Source organism: Mesoplodon mirus (genome assembly GCF_964341445.2).
Source record: "Mesoplodon mirus genome assembly, chromosome: 20".
Classification (NCBI taxonomy): Eukaryota; Metazoa; Chordata; class Mammalia; order Artiodactyla; family Ziphiidae; genus Mesoplodon; species Mesoplodon mirus.
The window spans coordinates 6,734,418-6,750,481 of NC_138996.1; the positions used below are offsets into that span (position 1 = coordinate 6,734,418).

General features: G+C 39.0%; 1 protein-coding gene across 9 annotated transcripts in view; it reads right to left on the minus strand.

The window, feature by feature from the left end:
* Positions 1-16,064, minus strand: part of PSD3 (pleckstrin and Sec7 domain containing 3) — a gene marked incomplete at its 3' end in the record, with an annotated part of 575,664 nt that overhangs the window by 93,907 nt on the left and 465,693 nt on the right. For all 9 annotated transcript variants that reach the window (XM_082608415.1, XM_082608413.1, XM_082608414.1 and 6 more), the window contains one exon: positions 10,008-10,201. In XM_082608415.1, the coding sequence (XP_082464541.1) occupies positions 10,008-10,201 (194 nt within the window). The remainder of the gene's footprint in view (positions 1-10,007; positions 10,202-16,064) is intronic.

Genomic DNA, 16,064 nt, shown 5'->3' on the forward strand with positions numbered 1-16,064 from the left:
GCTATATTTAACACAGTCTTTGTACATGTATAGTCTTAGGTACTTGAGGAGTGTTTAATTCATGTAGGGAAAAAATTCATTTCTTGCATCTCAGCTTATACAGGCTGTGGCAGTAAAACTAGATAAGCACTTCATTTTTTGCCACGTTGATACCACTAAAGTACAAATTTAGCAGTAGGTATGGTCTTGCCCATCTGTCTGCCCCCATCTCCTTAAGGCTACCTCAGTCTAAATGGGAGGCAGGTGTGAGGGGAGGTGGGTCACAACCTCAAAAGACTCTGGGGCCAGAAAAGTAGCAATTATTGTGTAAGGAGGCCTGGTATAATGATATAGGGCCTTGTGGAAACTATGGTCAACCAGAAAATGCCTAACTAAATTCACACAATTCAATTTACAAAAGAGTACTAGGCTGGCCAAGTAAAAGAAATGTTCAGGCCCCACTGGCCCTAGACTGAGACCTCTAGTCATCTAAATACATGCTACATTGTAATAGATGGTACTGATTGCAAAAAACATGGAGAACTTAAATGTTTTCTAAACATATTTTCTCATGGGCACTGCTTTTAGTAATGTGCCACAATTAGTTTGGTATAATCAGATTTTAGTCCCACCAGATATCCTGATATTCTATATTACAGCTTTGGCTAATAAATTTAAGATGAATTTCCTCCTCAGTAAAATGGGGATAATAGTAATAATACCTGCTTCATAAGGTGAAGATTAAATGAAGCAATGCATGAAGTGCTTAGGAAAAAGCACTAATATTGAGTAATCACTTAATTATCTCGTTATTCATCATCATTTAGAACATTCATATTTTGAGTACCTTGTTGTTTCCAATCACTTTCTTGATTTCCACAAATATCATGTATCAGGTTAATAAAGCTAAGAGCTTATACTGAACTTTATTTTTCATTCTACCTGACCAAATCCAGAAGATACATTTTGTTTTCTAAATTTGACCGTTCAAAGCTTTCGCTTAATGTCAGATTTAATGGGTTTGGTAAACACCTATACTTCTATGAGATAAAACATTTGCTTTTAATTATGATTTGTCTCCTGGACAAATTTTTGAGCTGACCATATCTTTAAAAGACTAAATAAGTAAATAAGAGCAAAGAAAATCTCCAAGTTTTAAAAAATGTTTGTATGAGGAATTATGGAAATACTCTGACAAATTTAGTACTTAGAGTTAATTAAGAAAAATGAAATATACAAACCTTGAGTTGGACAAGTGGTCTTTTGGAGACAAGTTAATCAGGGTTTTAATCTTTCCATAGAGTTTTGACCCAAATCTTCACTTATGAAAAACTTTTAGTAATATCTATCGTCAGAGCACCTCCCCATGTTTACATATACATGCAAATCCAATACAGCACTGGCTATAGTGAACACGACGAATCCGAATAAATTTCTACAGACTTTAGCAGGATAATATGCCCAAAAGATATCATTACACAAATTTCTCAAAAATTATTTGGATCTCCTATTCCAGAAAAGCTCCACTGTTGTTTTTTACTCTTTTAATGTATTAGAAATGAAAAGTGATATATTTTAAAGCACATTAGATATGAGTACTATAAGACATACTTCAAATTTGCTTATGGTGAGTACCTCTCAAAACAGACAGATGCATTCAGAAGCAGGTCAGGTGTTGGTGCATTTCCAAGAAGCAGTAGCCATCTAGCAGTGAGATAAACCAGTTCAACCAGATTTGACTGGAAGTCCAACAAAAGGGATTTGGGAAGCATGGAAAAGATTAGCTGGGAAGAAGACAAATCCTGTTCTGGGACTCCAAATACACACCTGGTCATACTCAAATACCTAGAATTCCTTATCACTTTCATAACTCAGTAAATATTAGGTCTTGAGGTCTGAGGCAACTAGAAAGAAATTTCTTAACAACAGGGATCAATAATCAGTTTAGTTCTAGTTATGCCCATTAAAGATTAATTGCTACAGAAACTGCCCTCTGATCATAACAACTAGAAAATAGGACAGTATATATAAAGCAAAAGTTTTCAAACATTGTACAATAGGCAGATCTGAACTGTGATTTAGAAGAGAAAGGAACAAATAAGGTAAGCCCAGATTACTGCTTGGAGGCAGTGTCTAAGATCTAGCAGTAAAAGTAGGTGCCTGGAAGTAGTGCTGAGCTGAGGAGCTGAAGAGGGAGTGTGGTGAGGCTGAGGTGGCTAGAATTTATGGAGCAGGAGGATAAAAGACAGAGAAAAGCTGCACAAAGCAACAGCTCTGGAGGTCTGCAGAGGAATCCCCAGGTCTTGGCTGGAGCACTGATCTGAACACACCTGAAAGGAAATGGTCCGATTCATCAGAAGTAAGTAGTGGAATGAGTAATTTTAAGAGCTCACAGAGGGCTAAGAACAGCTTGTGTTCTTATCAGACAGAGTGGAAAGACTTCATTAACACCAGGGCATTGAAGAGAATCTAAAGAAGGGTAATAATGCTTTAGTGATGGAGCTAAATAAGTTCCCAAATAAAGGCTGCTCTGGATCCACCATGACAAAGGGTAAAGACAAGCCTCTAAAGGGTTCAGCTAATCTGCAAGTTACTCATTTGGACAATGGAATAAAATACAATATTCTTTAAAGGAATAAAACCAAATCCACCCCAAAAAATGTCACAAAGTCTGGCATGCAAACAAAAATTACCAGAAATGCAAAGAATGTAACAGTTCCAGAAAAACACAGAGAGAAAGGAATTTGAAGAGAAGGACCTTAAAACAGCTATTGTAAATATGAGAAATATGCTCAAGGATATTAAGAAAGATACAAACTCAATAAGGAGAGAAATGAAGGATATAAAAGTTTCACATTGCAGTTTCTAAGATAAAAATACTATATATGGAATAAAAATACTGTAGTAAACTTGAAGATATAGCAACAAAAATTATTAAAGTACTGAAAAAACAAAAAAAAAAGAGTAGGAAGAAAATTGAGCAGAGTCTCAATGAACCTTTTGTGTAATATAGTCTAACATACAGGAAACTAGAGTCCCAGGAAGAGGGGTGGGTGCTATAAAAATGATGGCTGAAAAATTTCCAGATTTGGTAAAAAATATAAACCAATGAATCCAAGAACTTCAAAAAAAAAAAAAAAAAAAAAAAACCAGACAAGGAAAACATAAAGTGAGCCACCTCATAATAATACTGCTTAAAATCAAATATAAAGAGAAAAATCTTGAGAGCAGCCAGAGGGGGAGAAACCCACACTAGGTACAGAGGAACAAAAAATGATAGCAGACCCTTTGTCTGAAACTACACAGGGTAGAGAACCACGGAACAACATTTTAAAATTACTGAACAAAAAAGAAAACACTGCCAAGGAATTACACACAAGTGAACATAAATTCCTAAAATTAAGGTGCAGTCTTAATATTATTTTAAAAAACAATAAAACATGAGAACATTTCTCACCAGCAGTTTACTATAAGACATATTGAAAGAAATTGTTCAGGCAGAAAAAAAAAATACTAAATAGAAATGTGAAACTGCAAAAAGGAACCCAGTACACCAGGAATGGTCAATATGTGAGTAAAAGTAAAGAGTACCTTTCTGTTTAAAGCAAAAATATAACAATAGAGTATGAGTTTTATATACGTAATTAAAATGTATGACAATAGCACAGTAACCTGTTATAAAGATTCCAAACTACACATGAAGTGGTAAAATTTGAAGGCAGACTGTGACAAGTTAAAGACTATACTGTAAACCCTCCAGCACTCATTAAAATGATTAAACAAAGAGGTACAGCTAATATGCCTACAGTGAAGAAAGACCGAACCCTCCGATGCCACAAAACACACACAAGCCCAAACAAGTCAGGAAAAGAGGAAAAGATAAAAGATGGAGTAAGTAAATATCAAAGAGCAAGATGGCAGACTTAAAGACAACTATATCAGTAATTACTATAAATGTAAATGGTATAAACACTCCAATCAAAAGACATTGTTGGTTGAAAAGACCCACAAGTATGCTGTAGAAAACAATTTTAAAGACAAGATCACAGAATAAGATTAAAAAGCTAGAAAAAATTTCCTGCAAAAACTGAAAGGAAAGCTAGAGTTACTATATTAATATTAGACAAAGTAGATTTCAAAATAAAGAATGTGACCAGGAATGAGGAAGGTCATTTCATGACAAAGGGATCATTTTATCAAGAGGACATAACATGAACAGGTGGCATAAATGCAAAACATCACAGACACTTTAGAAAGCAGTTTGGAAGTTTTTTATAAAGTTAAATATATACTTAGTACACATCCCAGCAAGCTCACTCCCTCACTCTTAGGTACCTTCTGAAAAGAGATGAAAACATATGTACATGCAAAGACTTGTTTGAGAATATCCAAAGCAGGTTTATTTATAATAGCCCCAAACTGAAAACAACATAAATGCCCAGCTGGTGTATGTGTAAACTGTAAGATATTCAAACAATGGAATGAATATACTACTCAGTAATAAAAGGAGACAAACTACAAACTAACGCAGCACACAATATGGATGAATCTGCAAAGAACACTTCCAAGTGAAAGAAGCCAAGCACAAAAAAATATGCATGATTCAATTTATTGAAATTATAGAAAAGAAAAAGCTCAGTGCCCAAGGACAGATAAGTGGTTGCCATGGGCTGGGAGTAAAGGTGGAAGGAATTAACAGCAAGACCTTTTTCAGGTAATGGAAATGTTATGTATATTGATTGTGATGGTAGTCACACAACTGTATTCATTTTTCAGACCTCAAACTATGTAATTTAAATTGGTAAATTTTAGTGTATGTAAATTATCATTAGAAACTATGCACTTTCTACTGAAAAAGTTGAATTATCTGCCCATACTTAACGTGATTTTAAAAACCATGAAAAACTGAAGTGGGAATATCTAGGAAGAGCCTGAGGAATTAAAGGCTGAAACTTCAAGACTCCTCCCCAAAACCCTCTCTCAAAGGCAGAAGTGAAGAAGCCCTCCGTGATAAAGCAACCGGCTGGAGTGAAGTCTGGAGAGTGGGCCCAATTAGCCCGTCTTACCTGATCCATCTGTTTTCCCACCTATTTTGTGTTCTGAAGCAGGAGCAGAAACAGAGACTGAAGCAGAGGCAGGTAACAGGCAGAACGTCTAAAGCTGCTAAACAGAAAAAACGCCCCGTGACACTTAAAACTGCCCTCACCAGCCAGAAGTTCTCAAAGGAGATAACTAAGGCTTTTAAAGGCGTTTTACTGTCAGGAAAACCTCTGGCCTGGTGCAAGGGGACTGTGATGGTTTGGGCCTGTGCTCCTGCTCATAGGGCTGCTAAGCGATCAGAGCTTCCAGCAGGGGGATTCTCTCCAAAAATCCTCAGAGGTGGCCCAGGAAAACATGGACAAAGCAAATGTCAACAGGTTGAACCTGGGGATGCTCTGGAATAAGTTACCCAGGGAAGTGACTCAGTGAAAAGACGCTCAAGTGCATTAGCTTGGTCAGCCCATCCTGCCTGATGTAGCAACAGACACTGAATCAGCGACAGCTGTTCTGAGGCCTCTTTCGCCTTTTCTAGAACTGGCATTTTAAACTGCAGTTATTCTGTTTTTTGCCTCTAGTACTTTATATGAAGTATGTCAGATATTCTGTATTTTTCAGTTAGCCTGTAGAGTTAAGCTACATCCCTACCTGAGGAGAATGGACACCAACCAGCCTTGGAGACGGGAGCCACAGCTAGACACACGGGACAGAGGTGAGGCAATCTGTGGTTAGGGATGGGAAACTGTGCCATCTTGGGCAAAAGCACTGTTTGAACTCAATGTATGGAGAAAGGGTGTGTGTGTGTGCTGGGGACAAAGAGATGAGCGTTGCTGGCTTTGTCTACCAAGAAGATCACCCTTTCTCCGAGAACTGTATCTCACCCCTGCTGGAGGGAACTCTCCTCTTGCCAGAGCAACCACATGGGTGTCAGTCACACAGGTCACAGTCCTGCCCCAGAACACACTACAGTGGAGGTCAGGAGACAGAACTGAACACATGCTCTGCTGTGCCGCTAGTAATCACGCATCCAGCCACGTGAAAGCCTCCCCTTCCAAAGAATAAAGCTGAGCGGGGTTCCCACAAGGGCAGAGCAGGAAGCCCCTGAGCTCACCTCCTCCCACAGACACACAAAATTACAACCACTTATAAAAAAGACCAGAACCTATCAAAAGAGATCTTCTACAACTAAAGACATAAGGAACGGACCACAGTGAGATGGGTTGGATGGCGGAGTCACGGTACAGCCAAGACCACACCCTGGGGTGGGCAACCCACAAACGGGAGAATAGTTACAACTACAGAGGTTCTCCCCATGGAGTGAGGGGTCCGTGTCCCACATATGGCTCCCAAGCTCAGGGGTCCTGCGTCGGGAAGATGAGCCCCCAGAATATTTAGCTTTGAAGGCCAGTGGGGCTGACTTTCAGGAGATTGCCCAGAGGGCTGTGGGAAAGAGACCTCACTCTTAAAGGGCACACACAGAATCTCACACGCTCTGGGACCCAAGACAGAAGCAGACTTTGAAAGCGGCCAGGGTTAGACCCACCTGCTGATCTTAAGAGAGCCCCTCAGAGAGGCAGGAGGCAACTGCAGCTCACCTTGGGGACACAGACACTGGCAGCAGCTATTTGGGGAGCTCGTGCTACCATGTGGACGCTGGTCTGGCGAGCACCTCTTGGAATCCTCCCTCTAACTTACTAGCCTCAGGACCCAGCCCCACCTCTACCCACCAACCTGAAGGAACCAGTACGGGGACACCTCAAGCCAAGCAACTAACTAGGTGGGGACACAGTCCCACCGACCAGCAGATAGGCTGCCTTAAGACCCTCGAGCCCACAGCTGCCCCTGGACATGGCCTTGTCCACCAGAGGGTCCAGGACCTGGCCACACACATCAGTACATGGGCACTAGACCCAGGAACCCCAGGGCCCTGCAGCCAGAGACCCCATGACCCAGATCCGCACACCAGTGAACAGGCACCAGCCCCAGAATCTCCTGGACCTTGACCCCACCCACCAGTGAGCCTGCTCTAGCCTAGGGACCAGCATCACCCACCAGCAGGCAGAGACATACCCAAGGAAAACCTCAGCCCTGGAGCCTACAGACCCAGCCCACCCACCAGCTGGGCCCTGGCCCTACTTACCTTCAGGCCAACACCAGCTCTGAGACACACCAGGCCCCTCAGCCAGCTGCCCCAGGGTCCAACCCCACTCACCAGCAGTCCAATACTAGCTCTGGTACCCCTGGGTCCTGCAGCTAGACCCCAGGACCTGGCTCTGACCACCAGTGGGCCAGCACAAGCTCTGGGGCTCACCAGGAGTGAGGCTGCCAGCCACCTTGTGACTCAGGCCTACCAACCAATGACCAGCAACCTCTACACAAGGAGGGCCTGGCCAGCAACCAGACCAGGGGCCAGCCATGCCTATGAGACTGCCCACACCAGTCAGCACACCACAACAGGGGGACCCACAGTCCGCAGAGGGGGCACCCCTAGAGCATCCAGCCCTGGTGACCAGAGTGGTAGTGCGCTGCCAGGACACACAGGATGTCTCCTACAGAAGGCCACTTCTCCAAGGTCAGGAAATGTAACCAACTTAGATACACAGAAATGAAACCATCAAATAAGGCAAAATGAGGTGACAGAGGAACATGTTCCAAAGAAAGGAACAAGATAAAACCCCAGAAGGAAAACTAAGCAAAGTGGAGACAGGCAACCTACCTGAGAAAGTTCAGGGTAATGATCGTAAAGATGATCAAAGAACTTGGGAGAAGAATGGATGAACAGAGTGAGAAATTAGAAGTTTTTAATAAAGAGTTAGAAACTATAAAGAACAACCAAACAGAGATAAAGAATACAATAACTGAAATGAAAAAATACACTAGAAGGAATCAACAGTAGATTAAATGATACAGAGGAACGGATGAGCGAGCTGGAAGACAGAGCAGTGGGGATCGCTGCTGCTGAGCAAAACAAGAAAGAAGAATAAGAAGAAATGAGGACAGTTCAAGAGACCTCTGGGACGACAGCAAATGTACTAACATTCACCTTATAGGGGTACCAGAAGGAGAAGAGAGAAAGTGGAAGACAACATATTTGAATATATAATAGCTGAAAACTTCCCTAACCTGCGAAAGGAAATAGACTTCTTGGTTGAAAATCCACAGAGAGTCTGAAACCCAAAAAGGACCACACCAACACATTGTAATTAAAATGGCAAAAATTAAAAATAAAGACAGAATATTAAAAGCAACAAGGGAAAAGCAACAAGTTACTTACAAAGGAGCTCCCATAAGGCTATCAGCTAACTTTTCAGCCAAGATATGGAAGCAACCTAGATGTCCATCAACAGATAAACGGATAAAGATGTGATATATATAAATGTAAACACACACAATGGAATATTACTCAGCCATAAAAAAGAATGAAATTCTGCCATTTGCAGCAACATGAATGGACCTGGTGGGTATTATGCTTAGTGAAATAAGTCAGACAGAGAAAGACAAATACTGTGTTTCATCACTTATATGTGGACTCTAAAAAATAAAACGAATGAATATTACAAAAAAGAAACAGACTCACAGATATAGAGAACAAACTAGTGTTTACTGTGGGGAGAGGGAAAGGAGGAGAGGCAAAATAGGGGTGTGGAATTAAGGAATACAAACTACTATGTATAAAATAAACAAGCTACAAGGATATACTGCACAGCACAGGGAATTACAGCCAATATTTCATAATAACTATTGATATACAAAAGTGTAATCTATAAAATTTTTGAATCATTATGTTGTGCACCTGAGACTAATAAAATATTGTAAATCAATTATACCTCAATAAAAAAAAGAATAAATATGATATACAAAAACAATAAAGAGAAAGAAATGCAGAAAATGTCCTGGAGACAATTCACCTTGAGGCGTCTCCTTGTCCTTTTCTCCTAAGCTGTTACACTCACTGTCCCTTGCAGCCACTGGAGTGCTGACAGAGAAAATGACATAGCCTAGTGGGCTAGTGTACAGATTGCCCAGAAATAGTGGGGTGCTCCTACAGAACTGGGGACAGCAAGGCTTGCTCAGCATTGTAAGTCAGTGTAAAGCTACACTGCTACAACGTTTCTCTTGATTGTACCCTAATAGAATATGCTAATACATTAAGAAAAAAGGGCCCAGCACAGGTGGAAACAGCAGGACTGTCCATCCCAGCACTGCATGTCTGTGTCTGGAGATGGATAGAAATAATCTAGAGCTATAGCTTAATTCTGCATTAATTCTGCATTAAAGCTGTTAATTCATGCATTAACAGCTATCTTAGTCTATCCAACTATATACAATTGCTCTTTCATACTCTGAAAGGGCTATTCTAAACACAGAAACAGACTCCATTCCACTCAAACTTACAACATCATGTGTCAGTAGATAATCCTGTCACATGGGCCTCCTTCCATTTCCTAGGACTAAGCACACCACACTCACCTACACTGCACCCGTCCATCTTCCACAGAGGTCAGCGCTCCACATGTGCTTGGATCTCAGTTCTAACCCTCCCTGCATTGTCTCAAGGACCTCACACTATTTATCATTCTATGTGTTATAAATCCAACCTTTCCTTCAACCACCAGAAAATGTAAACTCCATGAAGACAGGGCCCTTGTCCATTCTATATACTACTGTATTTTTGATGCCTAGCACATAGAAGGTACTAAAAATTATTTGTTGAAGGCAAGAATAAATAAATAAGAGGTTAGAAATGAATAGTCTGTAAGAAATCTTCCAGGTCTGAAGATCTATAATTCTACTTGCAGAAGATCAGGTGCATAATGGATTTTAGATTTAGGGTTAGAGGCTTTACCAAATTTCAATAATACTTTTTTAAATAAACATAATACAATTTTTCTTTATCCCTTCACTTTACTTCAGATAAATTCACTTTAAATTTTGAGCCTATCTTAAAGACGAAATAAATGAAATAGAAAATGTCAATAAATGATGCTTACTCTTCTTTCCATCCATATCTGCATGGATTTTCCGAGCCAAGAAACCACTTTTGTACACAGCAGCATTTGGGTCGTGGGGAATGTCCAAGAATGGGTTGGTAGTACTCCCAATACGGCTGATGGTCTTTGGATGTGTTCCATTAGCCTTCTCATCAGTACCTTCTGACGGAGACTTTTTTTTCTCTTCATCATCTCTAAAAGGATAAAACAAAGATTGAACACACAGGTTGAGTAACACAATATTAAATGTGAACATTGTGAGTAACACAATAGTCAATGAACAGAGTTATTTGGTGTAATAAACTATCATATTTTCTAATGGTCTATCAGTCTTAATAACAACAACCATGATAAGAATAACTGAGGTTCACTAAACATCTCCCATGTGCCAGGTATTAATGACCATGACAGTCTTGTAAGACTGATATTAGTATCCTATACCACAGGTAAGGAAATAGACTCAAAGTTTAAGTAAATATGCCAAAGCACAGACCTAGGAATTAAAGGAAGAAACAGTGAGGATATGACTGTAAAACTCTAAAGCCTCTGGTCTTTACACCTACTACAGGGCCTTCATGTTTGTCTTCTTTCAAACAAGTACAAGTTCTTTGGCAGAGATCATGATTTTGATTTTGATTTCTGCATGACCTAGAATAGCACCAAGCATACAGAATATGACAAGTACAGATTAAGTCCAGTAAACAATATTGGACTATATCTGCCAAATAACCAGGTAATCTCTAATATCAAAATCTCAAGTAAAGCTACCAATGGGTTAGGATAGGGGTGCTATGCACAGTGCTTTGGCATCTTAGAGCTACTACTTTCCCAATCGCCATTAAAGATTGGAGCACCCTATCTATCACTGACCGAGAAAACCCCTAATTGCCCAGCCCCCCCTTTTGAATCCCCGTTCCTTCAAGCAGGGAAAGTTGAACGCTGAAGTTATAATGTACATTAAGTATGAAGGAGGTGGTCATATTCAGCTAATAAATAGAGGGGAAGGTTAGAAGAAAGCTAATAAGCTCTGATATACTGCTGGAAAACACATAACCAGAATAAGAGCATTTGTCTTAGTTCTCCGGTTTTAGTGTCCTGAATCATCTCTGGTTTCATTGTTTATTAAGCTTTGAATATTGAATCTTTTTATAAAACTTCAACCAAAATAACCACCACCAAAATATATTTAAAATAAACCACAAGCTTAACAATCATCAAAAGTGTTTATTTGGGGGCTTCCCTGGTGGCGCAGTGGTTGAGAGTCCGTCTGCCGATGCAGGGGACACAGGTTCGTGCCCTGGTCTGGGAAGATCTCACATGCCATGGAGTGGCTGGGCCCGTGAGCCATGGCCGCTGAGCCTGCATGTCCGGAGCCTGTGCTCCGCAACGGGAGAGGCCACAACAGTTAGAGGCCCGCGTACCGCACACAAAAAAAAAAAAAAAAAAAAAAAAAGTGTTTATTTGGTTATCAGAGTAAAACACATTTTTCCCCATTGGTATTTTATAAATGATTGTGAGATATATGAAAATAACACTGAACTCAGGCAACTATACCTTACTTTTAATTTTATTTTTAGATAATTTTGGATTTGCAAAGATAGTACAGAGTCCCCTTATGCTCATCATCCAGTTTCCCCAATGTAAACAACTTTTATTTTCTTTTGGCCGCGTCACGTGGCATGTGGGATCTTAGTTCCGATCAAACCCGGGCCTCCTGCAGTGGAAGTGCAGAGTCCTAACCACTGGACCGCCAGGGAATTACCCCCAAAGTTAACATCTTATAGAACCATAATAAAAGTGTCAAAATTCAGAAATTAACAATACAATACTAAGAAGTAAACTTTAGACTTTATTCAGATCTCACCCATTTTTTTTCACTAATGTTTTCTTCTTTTCCAGAATCCTATCCATGACCCCACAGTGCACTTGGCTGTCATGGCTCTTTAGTCGCCTCCAGACAGTGACAACTTTTAAGCCTTTACTTGTCCTTCATGAGCTAGAAGATACTAGGCAGTGATTCTGTAGGTTTGTTTGATGTCTTCTCATCATTAGATTGAGGTTATACATTCTCGGGAAGGATACCATGGGTGATACACCCTCTCAGTACACCACATCAGGAGGTACGTGTTTTATTATTAGTGAGATGCACCTGGATCACTTGGTTAAGGTGGTTTCTGGCAAGTTTCTATACTGTAAAGTTACTATTTTCCTTTGCAAATGGTATTTTGTGACTATGAAAATATCCTGTTTCTCTTTAAACATCGGACCACTAATTTTAGCATTCATCTGTGTATTCTGACTAAGACAATTATACTGTAGTGATCTAATGGTGATTTTTTTTATTTCCCTAATTTCTTCTACATTATTCATTGGAATTCTTCTGTAAGTATGGACACATGGATATTTATTTTATTATTTGGATTGTAATCAAACACTACCATTATTTAATTTGTTGTTCAAATTTTTCCAGCTTTGGTCATTGGGAATTCTATCAAGTAGGCTTCTGTGTCCTTTCATCATGCCTCATCCTTTTTCCTTTTTGTTTTGTAAGTATTTCCTTTCTTTCAGGTACCACAAGATGCTACCTCCAAGCTCATCTTGTATTTTCCTTGTTTCAGCCCTGGAAGCAACTACTCTACAAGGAGTCCCAGTTCTATTTATTGGAGAATGGTATTTAGAAACCAAATCCAGGTGCTAGGTGTGCTTACTGCCTCTAGGCCCTCTCAACAGACACACCTAGGGAAATACATAGATATTGCATATATATATATATATATATATATATATATATATATATATATATATATATATAAATATAAAATCCAGCTATCCCTCCCTCCCTCCCTTCCCATGAGTTCATACTGTTATCTCCAACCCAAGCCAGCAAGACAAAATTCATTCCAGCCTTTGCCTTTTGCTTATTTGTACTTCTTCAACAGTGAGAAACCTGGCTTTCTTACCTACAATATATTTATTTATTTATATGTTCAACCCGAGTGAACAACGGGTTGTTTGTTATATATAACAACGGTTATACAATTCATTTGGAAAACAAATTAATTTCGTATAGTCTGAAGTATATCTTGCGTTCCCCATACCGTGGCTGATATTTAAGAAATGTACATACACAAAATGTACTCCTCGAGAAGTACAATTCTATGGGAATACATACTGCATCATGTATCTACCCCCACAACATCAAACAAAACAGTTCTGTCACCCCCAAATTCCCTCTGCTGCCTTCTTTTAGTCAATTCCTCTCCCTGACCAATTCCTGAAACTACTTGTCTCCCTTCCTTCCCAATAGTTTTGTCATTCTCAAAATGTCACATAAATGGTTTATTTTACTTGGCAAAACATATTTAAGATTCATCCATATTGTTGTGAGAATCAACAGTTTGTTCACTTTCATTGCTGAGTACTATTTTATTTTATGGACATACTAGTTTATTTATGCATTTACTTTCCCCTACCCCACACCTCCAGCTTTACTGAGGTAAAACTGATTTATTTAGTGTAAGGTATTTTAAGTGTACAACCCGATGATTTGATATACACATACATCATGAAAGGTTCCCCAACATCGAGTTAACGAATCCAACACCTCACGTATTTATTTAGATATTTATTTTTGGTAAGAAATTTAAGCTTTTCTCTCTTAGTAAGTTTCAGTTATACAATGCACTGCTATCAACTGTAGTCACCGTGTTTTACATTATGTCTTCAGACCTTATTAGTCTTGCAGCTGCAAGCTTGCACCCTCTGAACAAACTCTCCCTATGTCCCCCACACCATATGCCCTGGCAACCACGTTTCTACTCTCTGTTTCAGTAAGTTAGACTTTTAAAAAAAAATCCACATATAAGTGATTCCATATGGTATTTATCTTTATCTGATTTATTTCACTTAGCATAATGCCCTCCAGGTTCATCCATGTTGTCAAAAATGACAGGATTTCTTTCTTATTTTAGGGCTGCATAGTATACCAGTGTGTGTGTGTGTGTGTGTGTGTGTGTGTGTGTGTGTGTGTCTGTGTCATATCTTCTTTATCCATTCATCCACAGACGGACTTTAGGCTGTTTCCATATTTGGCTATTGTAAATGATGCTGCTCTGAACATAGGAGTACAGATATCTCTGAAATAATTATTCCTTTTCCTTGGCTATATATTCAAAAGTAGGATCGCTGGAACATATGGTAGCTCTATTTTTAAGTTTTTGAGGAACATCCATAATGTTTTGCATAGCGGCTGTACCACTCTACATTTCCACCAACAGTGCACCAGGGCTCCCTTTTCTTCACGTCCTCGCCAGCATTTGTAACCTCCTGTCTCTTTGATAATAGACATCCTAACAGGTATGAGGTGATATTTCAGGTGGTTTTGATTTGCATTTCCATGATTTGTGATGTTGACCACCTTTTCATATACCTGTTGACCTTTTTTATGTCTCTTTAGAAAAAAATGTCTACTTAGGTCCTTCCCAAATTTTTAAACTGAGTTATTTGATTTTATGCTAATGAACTGTGGGAATTCACTGTATATTTTGGATATTAACCCCTTGTCAGATATAGGATTTGCAAAAATTTCCTCTTACTCCATAGTTGCCTTTTCATTTTGTTGACGGTTTCCTTTGCTGTGCAGAGCTTTTTAGTTTAACTTAGAGCCACTTGTTTATTTTTGCTTTTGTTGTCGAATCAAAAAAATCACTGTCAAGACCAATGTCAAGAAGTTTCCTCCCTGTGTTTTCTTCTAGTTTTATGGTTTCAGGTCTTATGTTCAAGGCTTTAATACAGTTTGAGTTGATTTTTGTGTTTGGTGTAAGAGGAGGTCCACTTTTGTTCTTTTGCATGTAGATTATCAATTTTCCTAACACCATTTATTGAAGGGACAATTCTTTCTCTTGTACATTCGTAGCTGCCTTGTGTGAGTTAATTACTGGGCTATTGGGTTCCACTGACTTATGTGTCTGTTTTTATGTCAATACCATACTGTTTTGATTATTTTATAGTTTGAAAGGAATTGTGATGCATTCAGCTTTGTTATTCTTTCTCAAGACTGCTTTGGCTATTTGGGGTCTTTTGTGGTTCCATGCAAATTTTAGCATTGTTCTATTCCTGTGAAAAATGCCATTGGAATTTTGATAAGGATTGCACTGAAGCTTTAGATTGCTTTGAGTATTATGAACATTTAACAATACTAATTATTCAAATCCATTAGCACAGAATGTTTTTCATTTGTGTCCTCTTCAATTTCTTAATCAATGTCTTATAGATTTCAGTGTATAGACCTCTGACCTCCTTGGTCAAATTTATTCCTAAGTATTTTGTTGTTTTTGGTGTTATTGTAAAAATGATTATTTTCTTAATTTCTATTTCTGATAGTTCATTGTTGGTATATGGAAATGTAACTGATTTTTGTATATTGATTTTATATTGTGCACTTCATTTATTAATTCTAATAGTTTTTTGGTGGACTATTTAGGGTTTTCTATATATAGTATCATTTCACCTGCAAATAAAGACAATTTTACTTCTTCCTTTTTAATTTGGATGCCTTTTATTTTTCTTGCCTAATTGCCACGTCATCCTTATACTGTTCTTGATTTTAGAGGAAATGCTTTTCAAGGTTGAGTATATGATGTTTGCTGTGGGCTTGTCACATATGGCCTTTATTATGTTAAGGTACATTTCCTCTACACTCAATTTTTTGAGAGTCTTTATTACAAATGGATGTTGAAATTTGTCAAATGCTTTTTCTGCATCTGTTGAGATTATGATTTTTATCCTTCATTTTCTTAATGTGGTGTACCACATTTACAGATTTACAGATGTTGAACCACCCCTGCATCCCTGGAATAAATCACACTTGATCTTCACTTATGATGCTTTTAATGTGCTGTTGGACTGTTTTCTAGTATGTTGTTGAGGATTGTTTGCATCTATGTTCATCAGTGTTACTGGCCTGTGATGTTCCTTCCTTGAAGCATCCTTGTCTAGCGTTGGCATTGGGGTGATGGTGGCCTCATAGAATGAGTTTGGCAGAATCACTCCTTTTCA